The sequence below is a fragment of the Lottia gigantea genome (genome assembly GCF_000327385.1).
Source record: "Lottia gigantea unplaced genomic scaffold LOTGIsca_50, whole genome shotgun sequence".
NCBI classification, from domain to species: Eukaryota; Metazoa; Mollusca; class Gastropoda; family Lottiidae; genus Lottia; species Lottia gigantea.
This window is the reverse complement of record NW_008709716.1, coordinates 65,014-77,932: the sequence shown is the minus strand read 5'-3', so window position 1 is coordinate 77,932 and position 12,919 is coordinate 65,014. Positions and strand designations below refer to the sequence as shown.

The following is a 12,919-nucleotide window of genomic DNA, read 5'->3' as shown; positions in this document are numbered from 1 at the left end:
ATTTACCTTTTCAATTGCAGGATCCCAATTATTCATTTCGGTCAAGACTTGTTTAAGTATTGCAACATCAGGTATCATTTTAACTTTATCACCAAGTTTTAATTCTCCATGGGAATGTAAAATATCTTTTTAAAAAACATATTGATATTTAAAATACTTTGATGATAATGTAAAAACGACATATAAGGGACCTTCTAAATAGCAAACCAATTTTAAAGAAAAATTCAGATAAAAGACAAGAATAGTATATTGGATCTGAATAATTCATTGCCGATCACGAGATTCATATATGAGGTAAATTTATAAAAAAGGCAATAACTCAAGGATTACCTAGTACGGGTAGATATGCTGGTACACACAAATATTTTCTTGATTCACCAAAACATAACAGATCAACACAACCGTCTCCACCCACTCTATAGTTGGTTCGAAATCCATTACTCCACTTTACCAGTGCAGATCCATCATAGGAAGTTGAACCCCATTTTGTCAACTTCTCAACTACTCCCTCGTTCCTCTTTCCACCTGTGGGAGTCAAAAGATTAAATAAATAATTTCAGTTTTGGTATCCAAGAAAATTTTGTTGCATGGCAATAATAATCAAACAATTTTTATTAACTATTTCATTTAGCTTTTAAATTTTCCTTCCGGTACCTTAAAATTGCAACATTAGGACAAACTCATTCACCAGGAATGTCGTGAAACTATTAAATGGTACTGCTTACCATCTTCATTGCCACTTTCCCAATCCACTCCCCTAGTAACACTAGCACCAGGTAATATACCATGTAAAGTTATTACTCTATTACCATGTCCATCTCCAGTGCTATACCTTAAAATGACATTTATCTATGCTTATAAATCATTAATCTTTGAATACCAATTATCTTAAACCTGTTTAAATACTCCATTGCATCCAACAATATCATTCTTTATGAAAATTTTAAAAAGTGTTAAATTTCTTTTATTCAATTCGTAGATTGCATAGTTTCCTTTTGTCGAATTTACAGAAGAGAAGAGTTTCAATGACCAATATATGTGAACTTTACTTTGATATAAAACTCTTTAGGACTGTTTAGTTAAGTTACCTTCCTCGAACGAAATATGCTGATTTTGCATACTTCTGTTATTATCTGGGGGTGCATATTATCATTCTTCGACCGATTCGCTGGTATGACCACATGAAATATACGCATACGCCCATCTGCTTTGTTAAATTTTTAGATTCAATAAAGAGCAGTATGAATCATAATCTGTCAAGTGTCTATTCAATATTCCATTATTCAATATTTTCTTTTGAAAATAAAACAGGAAAACCTCTTTCATAATAAAGTGTACTTACACAGTAGTTGAAGGTGTTGTTTGTCTCAGAAATTTGTGGTTTTGATTATGAGTCTGATCCATGAAACATCTGGTACAAAGATCGAAGTCTTCGCATTCTCTACACTTCCAACGTATTCCAGTTAGAGGCATTTTGTCCTTACATTTTCCATCACAAACTACTGATGTGTGAATCACACCTGTATGACAAATAAGATTCATTATATGCACAAAATAAGAATGCTTTTCAACACGTTATAATTACATGTCACATATCATTTGACTTTAACATCATGTATATAGACCTACCTATATTTGGTGCACTAGCCAAGTTATCATCTTTCAGAATGAAAATTGGGTAGTCCCATTTCTACCCAAATATTTGGATGACTTTATCCTATTGTTATCTTGGTAATGGGCAAATCACGTGATTTAAACACTAAAATTGTTGCATATTTTAATCTAAATTTGAGACTGTTTTTATTTAACCATAGAAAATATGAATGAAATTCACCCGTTAACTGTTACTGACCTGTCGGTCCATTGTCATATAGCAATAACTCATGTTTCCCATCCGATCCAGCTTTATAGATACCATGACCACCAAAATCCCACATAACCTTGACCTTCCCAACTGAATCATAGGCGTTGATGACTGTGCCAAGACTTCCTTCACCACCATCTTCATTTCCACCTGACCAATCAGGTCCTCGTATAACTCGAGTACCCACGTACTTCATTATTCAGTCCCCATTTCAGTGTAAAATAGTCTAAAATGGTTTCTACAATGGATGTTTTGCAGATAAAATCAGTTCATTTGGGATAGCTTAGTCGATTTAAAAAAGGGAAGTTGTACCACAATACAGTCGAGGTGTAGGCTCACCCAACGGATTTTAAAAAGAAGGAAAGATAGCTTGCCAGGCGAGGTAATATACGCCCACTGGCAGCTTTGATTTTGAAATAAAAATATTTGGCAGTACAGTGGCAATCACCAGTATGAAATATTCAACCTAGTCATACACTTCTTTTGAACTCTTTAGGGCGATAATGAATAACATTGAGTATGAGTTATTGCCCTTGTTCTTGAAAACTTGTTCAATCTTTACTTGTGAAAACTCTAGAAAGCAAATATTCAATCTTCAGCGCCGTATTGAATAATAAAACCAAGTTTTGTCAAAATCCGACAACGATTATGCCTTTTAGTGTTTAAGGGCTAAAATTTGAATGCGTTTTCAAGAACGAAGTCAATAACTCCTATGAAACATTTTTCGATTTTTTTTTATTTTCGATAGGGTTCATCCATGGTTGGTAATAAACAATTTCACCAAGTTTCACCAAAATCTGTCAAGAATTGAGCCTTCTAGAATGTTTACGAGCTAAAAAATTGAACGAGTTATCAAGAACAGGGGCAGTTACTCCTAAATATATTCCGATTCCCCTGATTTTCAATAGGGTTCATCCTTGGGTGATAACGAAAACTCACACCAAGTTTCGTCAAAATACGTCAAGAATTGTGCCTTCAAGATTATTTACGAGCTAAAAATTGACCGCGTTTTCAAGAACAGTAACTCCCACTAAATATTTTTCAATTCCTCTGATTTTCGATAGGGTTCATAGGGTGTGATAACAAACACTCACACCAAGTTTCGTCAAAATTCATCAAGAATTGTGCCTTCGAGAGTGTTTACAAGCTAAAAATTGAACGCGTTTTCAAGAACAAGGGCAATAACTCATACTTAATATTTTTTAAATTTTTCTGATTTTCAGTAGAATTTATCCTTGGGTGATTACGAACACTCACACCAAGTTTTGTCAAAAGAGTGTGGTCTAGAGTGTTTACGAGCAATTGTGGACGGACCGACCGACGGATGTACGGACCGACCTACGAACGGACATGCGTGACGGCAATATACGCCCCCATTTCATGGAGGCGTACAAAAAGCCTATCCATTGTTCGTTCAATATATCTATATTCACAGGGTTTTATATTAATGAAGAGCCGAAACAAACTGTCGTATCCGTTTCGTATTTAAATATTTCCATGTTAGTTTAAGTGTTGTTTGTTGAAGATCAGACGATAATAACTGGTCAATAACCCTTACTAATTCAGTATATTAGAGAGAGAGAATGCGGTTTAGATTGCCTGTTTCAGAATGTTAATACGATATTGGGGTTTTCTACATGTATTGCTATAATCTAGATATTGAAGCTATCCAATTGTGATAAAGTTACAATATTTTGGGCGACAGTTTCGGCTGTTAAAGTTAATACCCAAACATTTAGTCCTAAGAGTGTGAACTATAGCAGAATATAACAATACCCTTTATTTTGTAACAATAATATTATTATGGATAGGCTGTATTACAATACATTTCATGAATGGCTATTACCATGGGCAAATTAACGTCCTGTTATATGCTTCACTTATATTATATGCTTTCGACAAGAGAACCAATTTCAAGAGAACCACTGCAGTGCTCCATTATCTTTTGAAAAACATCAACATTAATATGGTATGAAACGGTCTATAGGTGGTTCGACTCTAGATATTTAATGAAATTATACAAATTCCGCATATTATATTGGCATTGGCATAAGTCAATCCGGTTTATTCCCATTTCGCCCCTTCCCATTTTGCCCCTTCCAAAATCGCCTCCTATTTATTCCCATTTCGCCCCTTTCCCATTTGGTCACTTCCAATTTTGTCCCTTCCCGATTCGTCCTCTTTTAAATTTGCCCATTTCCAATTTCGCCCCCTTTTCATTTCGCCCCTGTCCCATTTTGCCCCCTTCGAATTTTGCCCCTTATCCCCACTTCGTCTATTTCCTAGTTTGCTCCTTTTCGCAATTCGCACCTTTTCATATTTTACATTGCATTTACAACAGTTAAAGGCAGTTTAAGAGTAAGTTGCATACAGAAAAAGATAACAATTAAATTGATATATAAAAAATTTGAAATAGGGCGAATAGGGAAAGGGTAAAATGGCAAGTGGCAAAGGGCGAAACAGAGAAAGGACGAAAAGGGAATAATGTAGGGGCATATTCGGAAGGGACGAAATGGGAGAAATCGAAGTGGGTTGATAATATATAATGTGTCCTTGATCATTGAATTCAGGAGTCGACAACATTAAATTTATGCCTATTTTTACACACCCCGGCCTTAAATTCCCTAAATTATAACCTATTCTTCGGGGCGAATCTATTACCACTAAATTATATTCTCAACAACTAAATTAGGCATCTAATGCAGGACTGTTAATAAGAAAACAAACTCTACCTCTAAAATTCTGTTTATATACTTCCTTGAATACCGAAACTACAAGTTGGATATTTCATATCGGTTTATTATTAGAAAAATACCCACAAGTCAATAAAGGAAGTAAACGGGCACGTTGGATCTTGTATATTTGAAGCTTTTGTTGTATGGTGTGATAAGCCTACATACAAATATTATAGAAAATATGCATTGTCTGTACAAATATAACGGTGGGTATACTAAACCAACTTCCAAACCAACACATCTGAAGCGCGATTTTAATGACTAAAACCATATACATCACCAATCACATAAGGTTTAGAGAAGAAGCTATATCTCTATACATTTACCCATTTTTACAGATCTATTCATAAGAATTACTACCATTCTTTCCATCAATCTGCATCACTAAATTCACATTGGTCAGAAACAAGAGCCATGGTTTTTCATTTCCATCTCATGTGTGGGGGGTGGGGGGGGGAGGCTTTTTGGTAGTTTTCCTTGCAAAAACTCAAAAATCGGATTGTTTTAAGAAAATCGATTGTATCCTAATTTTCATCAACCAAAGATTAATATAGTCGAAGCAATATTTTGCTTTGTGTTTAATGGGAGAGGTTAATATATCATAGCACATGTTATCTTAAAATAATCGTGATTCAACGACCATGTTGTTGACATATTTCTCTGATGACATTGATTCAACTGGACGTACATATAGTGTCACCTTAATTGCTTAATATCTGATAATTACATAATTTAATGACTAATTAACAAGATCTTTCATCATTATCTATAGACATACTGATACTAACATTACAGTGTCGTGTTTCAATAGATATATTTCACTCTATTAGTTTATGCGTGTTGGTTTAGTTGCAGTGTACACCGAATTTCAGGGTTTATTTTTAAATATTAATATCCTAGTTCTATTAAAGAGTTGGAAATAGAGCCTATGGTGAAAAAAAAGAAAAGAAAAGATAGACATATTTGGTCACGATTCCAGTTATTTTCTAATACTGACGATGATTTGAAGAATTGATTCCTCTAATTCAACCTCGGTTTAACTGATGTATAATAAAAAAAAATAGCCTTTGCCACGAGTTCTATTAATATTAAGGTATATTTCTCATTATTTAAATATGTTACAATAGAGTAGATCAGGACTGATTAAATTCAAATCATATTTCGATAGTTACCTGTCCTGGACTGGAATAGTAAAAGAGGTTTTTTATGTTCAAAGCTTGTAATTGACGATAGGATACAGTTCCCATCCATTGTTGTTGTGATGTAACTGTTCAGTAATCACATGATTTGTATGTCAACAGTCTGATTCAGTCGATTAATGCTGTAAACATCACTTGGGAAAATGTTTAGGGACGCTCAGATTACTTCCCCTCAACGACTCTTCAAACAACGAGTTAAGGAAATCAATAAATGAAGTTATTGGCGGTAAAAGTGCTTCTGGTTGTCACGCGGTTATAGAAATCAGAATTTATACCAAAAACAATCAAATTCCAACTAAGTTAGGATGATACTTCGTAGAGAAATAGACTTACTTAACTTTTTCAAACAATACCGTAGTCAATGAATGCTCGTGTTTTTACATTCTCGTGGAAACATCCCTCTTCCTTGTGTGAAATGTGCAGACGGGTTGAATCAAAACGTTGGAATATAATTGGATAAATTAATGTGTTATCAGGAAGTTCCTATCACTCCTTAGTGTTATACGGTTGTTAACAGGGAATATTGAATACCTAGTAAACGTAAATTATGTGTATTTCATACATTTAGTATTTTGTTTGTAATTGATAAGATTATCATTATTAAATTTGCGAAATGTTTTATATCACAGGAAAAAGGAAAGACAATTCCAAGGACAAACAGTGTGAATGTCGTTCAGAGAGTAAAAGTAGGTATAAACCAATAGGTAAAGGCAATGTTTATAAAGTAAAATTAGATAGATCAGCTTGGGAGGTGCGGACACCTTTTGTATTTACCTCAAGTAGATTGGGTTCTAATTATGATTGTTCAATGTCAATAGAAGAAACAGAAGAAGAATACCAAGAAGAACAGAACAGTAAGTTATTATGTTTTGATTCGAACGTTACATCTGTCATTTTATAAGGCAACAATATAATATTTCTTATTTAATAGAAACCTGTAAAACTTTCAATTATATTGCTTTCCTGTCTTGAATTGTCTAGGGAGGAGAATTTGGCATTAGATAGGCTTCGTCCACATTAATTTATATCGATATATCAATGATTTATATATGGTATTACCATGGTGAAATGTCTCTAATACTTTTGAAGTGCGAGAATCAAGTACACACTGTCAAGATCTTACCCGAAAAAATAAAGACAGAAAACATCTGAGGTAAATAACATGACTGGGTCGGGTCTACACTGGCACACTAGTCTTACCTATGTAAGAACTTTGCTGGACGGTGATATCTTGGTTATATCTTACTCCCTTGGCATGAACCATTTACGCTTTTCGGATGCCTTTGTAATGTTGAAAGTTTGAAAATGTTAATTTGATTTGATTACCTCTCCTCAATACTCTTGTCTCATCACAGTGAACAGTAGATTTTATAGTATGATATCTTAGCGTCTCCAAACACTTTAAATATAGTAATCATTCAATGTTCCATATCCAAAAACTCGAAATAGCTAAGAATAACAGTTTGAATTCACCAAACCAATTAGATGTAAAAAGATTGCTGTCTGGACCTATTGTAAGATTGAAACTGAAATCATACTCGAGGCAATCAGTCTAAACTACACGAAAACGAACTTCCGAATATTTGTGAATGATTCTTTTCTAGCTTCAGATTCAGAAATATTATTGAAAATGGAAAGATTTAATTTTATATAGGGAGTGTGGCCATAGCGTGATGGTGAAAAAAGCAAAAAATCCTTCATTCGTATATTATAAAAGAACTAAATGCAAATTATTTTCGAATGGCCTTCAATTTAGTAGGAAGTACAGACCATAACACTCTTTCCGTTCTGCCTTTATTTTCTGTGTTGATCATTCAAGATCTTAAAAGGGTATGGGTAATACACCCATACGATTGAACAATTGGGACTAGAGACAATTGAACAGGATATATTTATATGTCACCCAAATTATCCGATACCGAATTTTGATGTTATATTGAATATTACAGCGCAACTTCAGTGGCTGAATGGGTCTCGACAGATTGTGGAGTAAATTATTAGGGGTAATTTCTGTTATTTGATTCTGGACAGTTGATCAACAAGGGAGATATAAATAAGATACGTGATAAAATTGTTACTATTACCTTACTCTACTGAAATAATCAACTGATTAGAAACTACTTAAACATCCTATATTCCAGATTGTTAATGTTTCCAACATTGAGTTAAGAGCGTGCTCGCTGATCTGAAGGTCAGGGGTGCAATCTCGGCCGATCGATCTTAATTAATCCAACCAGGTTCAGAAATGTAAAACATAAAGCTCCAATGAATTTTGAAACTTGTATCAATGTAAATTGAGGCCAGCTGATGTAGATCAACTGTTAATGCAGATGGTGGAAGTGGGAATATTCCCTTTTTTTCTAACACAGTGCTTCAAAAACAACTACATTTTCATGACAACACACACAAAAAATACTGTCATGAACGCCGATTTTTTGTTTTTACTTCATTTCGACTAAACAATATTTGACATCGAATTGCTTTAATCCTTTAACATGATTAAACTCATCTCATTTCCCTCCTTAGTCAATAGACACATCTGGTGAAACGTTTGTTCATGATACACTGCAGATACAACAATTCACACAAATAATGCATCGTACTATACTCTAAAAAGAACTCGGTTGAAGAGTTCTGAACTAACAATGCACTCCGTTTTTAATGGGAAATAATGACTGACAGGTAGCTTTCAAATTGCTTTCTATTTGCACATTATCTCGTGTAACGTTTATTGGAATGCAAAAACGTCAGTATAAAACAATTTGATATAGTTGTGTCTGTTAGATACTGCATTTAACTTTCCACATAGTTTAATGAGTTTTTACATAAAATAGAGCATTTTACTGTAAATATACACTAATGTTTTTTTGACTACTGGATATTTTACTTCTGGATTTCCCAAAATGCTGGAATAATAACAAGAAAGATTTGAAAGATTATGAACTGCAGACGTTCCAATTGATTTGGTAGAGATTATGACTAGAAGAGCCAAAATTATCAAACATCAAAGAGTTGAAATCTTACATTCGAATTCAGTGACAGACGCAATGAATTAAATAGCCTACAATATCTTAAATCACATCTAAGAATACATGAACATCAATTACACTTTATTCATTTGTTATTATTTTGAGATTCAGAGGTTTTAACCCGAGGTGTCTTGGTTTGGAGAAGAAAACGGCAATCTCTTAGAATTTATAGGGAGAATTATTGAGAACATTTGTAACATTAGTTTGTTTGTTTCCTAAGGAAAAACCACAGATTGCTTTCACTCTACCTCTTCTATTTCTGTTCCTTCACAGAGATGACATGGTTCTGTACATACCAAGTAATTCCTTGGTTCTACAACTGTGGCCAGAGTAGCGGTTTCTCAAACAACATTTTTATACGCCCACATAGAAATGTGGACGTATATTCCGTCAGTCCGTCCGTCCACATTTGTTGTATGCACGATAGAGGCTAAAGTTTTTATCTGATCTTGATGAAACTTGGTATGCATGTATATATTGATGAGAACTCGATCAAGTTCGAAATTGGTAATAATCGGATGAACGGTTTCAGAGTTATTGCCCTTGACTTAGTAAAAACGCGTTAAATTTGGCTTGTATGCACGATAAAGGCTCCAATTTTTTATCCGATCTTGATGAAATTTAGTATGCATGAATATATATATGAGATCTCAGTCAAGTTTGAAATTGGTATTAATCGGATGAACAGTTTCAGAGTTCAGGGTTATTGCCCTTGATTTAGTAAAAACCCTACAAATTTGACTTGTAGTCATGAAACAGGGTGCAGTTTTTATCTGATCTCGATGAAACTTGGTATGCATGTATATATGATCAAGATCTCAGTCAAGTTGAAATTGGTAACAATCGGGTAAACGGTTTTGGAGTTACTGCCCTTGAATTAATTCAATGCGTCTAATTTGGCTTATAGACCTGATAGAGACTACATTTGTTATACGATCTTGATGAAACTTGGTATGAGACCTCAGTAAAGCTTGAAATTAGTAACAATCTGATGATTGGTTTCACATATTAAACCACTACAGACTTTGTTATCATTTCTGACAGCTGGTAGTGGGCGTATGTTACCTTGCCTGGCAAGCTATCTTTACCTTGATATTTGATTCGGGTCAAACCATGAATCGTTGGTTTTTGTTAAGGTTGCATACTTTGTGTCTATTATTCAATGAAATTCCCATCGGTTTACTTTCAGATACATTCCTAGGTCAAGCTATCCAAAATCAGAAATACCAATTGGTTGAGGGTGTAAAGGGTATCTCCTCAAATAAAACAGAAGTTTAATACTATCAAAGCATCATTATTGAGTGAGGCAAATTCAATATCGATTTGCTGTAATTCTTTTTCTCAGAAGAGCCTCTTGAATCAAGAGTTAACTTCGACAACTTTTGAATCAATTGCCTTTGCATCAATTGCCTTCATAATTATGTACAACCTAACATGGTCGTGCTTGTTGAACTTCTAAAAAGAAAGTACAGCAAATCATGTACATGTGTGTTCGTTTATTTTGCAGTGCAGTTGTGCATATAATCGGTATCTTAAAAGTGTATATCTATAATTCAATTTCATTAATTTAATTATTAATCGAATATTTATTCGACTTATCATGGCACAGCTTGGTAAAAACTTGACTTGCACAGTACATTAACAGTACAACTACATTAACAGTACAACTACAGTAACAGTACAGCTACATCTTACAGAAACAATTGCGTACAGAATGTAAATATTACAAATGTTTTATGAAATACTAGTGATCTTACAACTATAGATGAAGTGTTTAATTCCCCCTTAGCAAGTATCTTCTAAATTACTTCACATTATCCTGCAATAGAATACGAAAGTTTGACGTAATTTGCTCTATAAATTGTATTCAGTTTAACATCACTAATCTAGAATACTCCAAGTTAGAAAATGTCTTACTTCTATTTGAGACTTTGAATTTATAAACATCGTTTATTGATTATTACTGTGATGTTTTTCTGGTGTACAACTATCTGTCCGATTTCACAACATTTTCAATTGTATGATAAATCTCATTAAATTGTAGAAAATTTACAGACATGTTGATAGTTTTATGGTGAAGTTTCGTTAGTTTGAATCTTCCAAATTACAATTTTTATGTAACCATATTATAACATAAATCGGGGCATTTTTTTCGTCACGCGTAATATGACGTCATAAGAGAAGGTAGTAAAAACACCCCCACCCCGTCCTCCACCCACTTTATATACTAGTATGCATGGTTTGATTATCATCCCACCTACATTATGATTTGAAAACAGTAACTTGGGCTTCGGTTAAGAAGTCAAGACTCAAGGTATAGCCTCGTCCTTTTGTGTTCGTATAACTAATGAGTAACAGCTAAAGATTTCGATATAAGAACCTTATATTATGTGAATTTATCATATATCTCACAAATCCGTTTATAATGACGGGAAATCAATATATAGGTAATATGCTGATTGTTTTTCTGTATTTGTCGGTTAATTCAAGAGTAATATTTAGAGTACAAGTGGAAATGAAAACGTTGAGTTGTAATGAAGTATTTCTAGTGGAATACCATGAGAGGTTGCTTACTACAAAATATAGATGACTTTTTCTTTATAATATCTGTAAAATTAACAACAGGATTCAATACACAAGCATTTGTATACATTTCGACATATTACAAGATCAGAGATTATGCCAAAGAGTTTGTTTTGGGAGTTTTTAACACCAATTAACTGGGCCAGTAGACTGTCCCAAAGTGGTTGAATATACATGTACCTTAATCTATATATAATTCATGTTCAAACCTAATAAATTTATTTATTACGTTACGTTTACACTTCCCATTAAGATTTGCCCTTAAAGTCTGTTCATGATATCATTAAGCCTTCTAAATAATAAATACAGCTCAGACAGTGATGATTTATTTCCCGGTTTATATCAGCATTAGAGAAGCAATTATTCAATTAAGGACGACCTCTGTAAGTGATTTGTCCCACATATTGTGGTTAATAACATTGATATCAGTTCCTAAGAACTTATTGAGAAATTGGCTTTGTCTGAGTACTTATGTTGCCCTCCCGCCATGGCATATGATAACATCAATGAGTTGCGTTATATATTTTTGCATACGTATCAAAGACAACCGAAATCAGTTGTTCAAATTTGTAACCAATTACGTGGTGGTTTCGTATGGGTGGAATAGGTTACAAATTGACAACATTTTTGATTTTTTCGGCCGCATTTGGGTAACTTTTTATTTTTTTATTAAGATTTATAAATTCATTATTTGATTTATTTATTTATTTATTTAGACGCAGCAACGCTTCGCTAAAAACCTCAATCATATTAATCAGTGAACGTTGAACGCCAGAATCTTACTACCAACTAACATTAACCTATAATGCTGACTTATATTAATAATGAGTTTATTCAGATGTATCAAATGATTATAATAGCCTCAGATCTAAATCATTTCTCTTCTGACTCGAAAAATATATTTGAATTTAAGATTAGCCAGAATTACCCTGATTTCTCACGTCTACAGATTAAGTTGGTGTATATAGTCGAGACAGACCAAGATTTAAAACGCGCCAGGAATGGAGAGTGTCGTAGAATTAACACTTTCTACCAATTATAACATTTATCTTACAACTTTCAGGTACACTTTACTATCGACCTCATTGGTTTGGAAATTACACCATTTAAGAATTAGGCAAAACCATGAAAGCTACATGTAATAAGGGAAAATTGCAATATATTGGCGCTCTGTGCCTTAAAGTTGGTTTATTTTTTTTATCCGTAACCTTCAGTTTCCTCACGACCATTCATGCCCATTCCTTTCCATTCTCATTGCCTAGTGCCAGAGTGCCAAGCCAACGAAATTAAGCTTCTGAAAGCTATTTGGTTGCTGGTTGAAAGAGTTGGCAGAGTGAAGGTTGAAACATGATGTGGAACATGTTTAGACAGGCAACCGCTTTTAACTTTCACTGTACTTGTAATTCTTCAACAGGACAGATATACCACCCACAGTATATTAGATTTTGTTAAACGTTTTCTATAAACCTCGATATCACGAGAATGGATATATTTATTGATTTGATTTTT

General features: G+C 33.7%; 1 protein-coding gene across 1 annotated transcript; it reads right to left on the bottom strand.

Moving 5' to 3' along the window:
- Positions 1-319: 319 nt before the first annotated feature.
- Positions 320-2,060, bottom strand: LOTGIDRAFT_125402 (hypothetical protein; the record flags this gene model as incomplete). The annotated part of the gene is made up of 4 exons (XM_009062182.1): positions 320-525; positions 726-832; positions 1,343-1,520; positions 1,853-2,060. The coding sequence occupies 4 exons, from the start codon at positions 2,058-2,060 to the stop codon at positions 320-322; spliced, it is 699 nt and encodes a 232-aa protein (XP_009060430.1).
- Between the last annotated feature and the right edge of the window lie 10,859 nt (positions 2,061-12,919).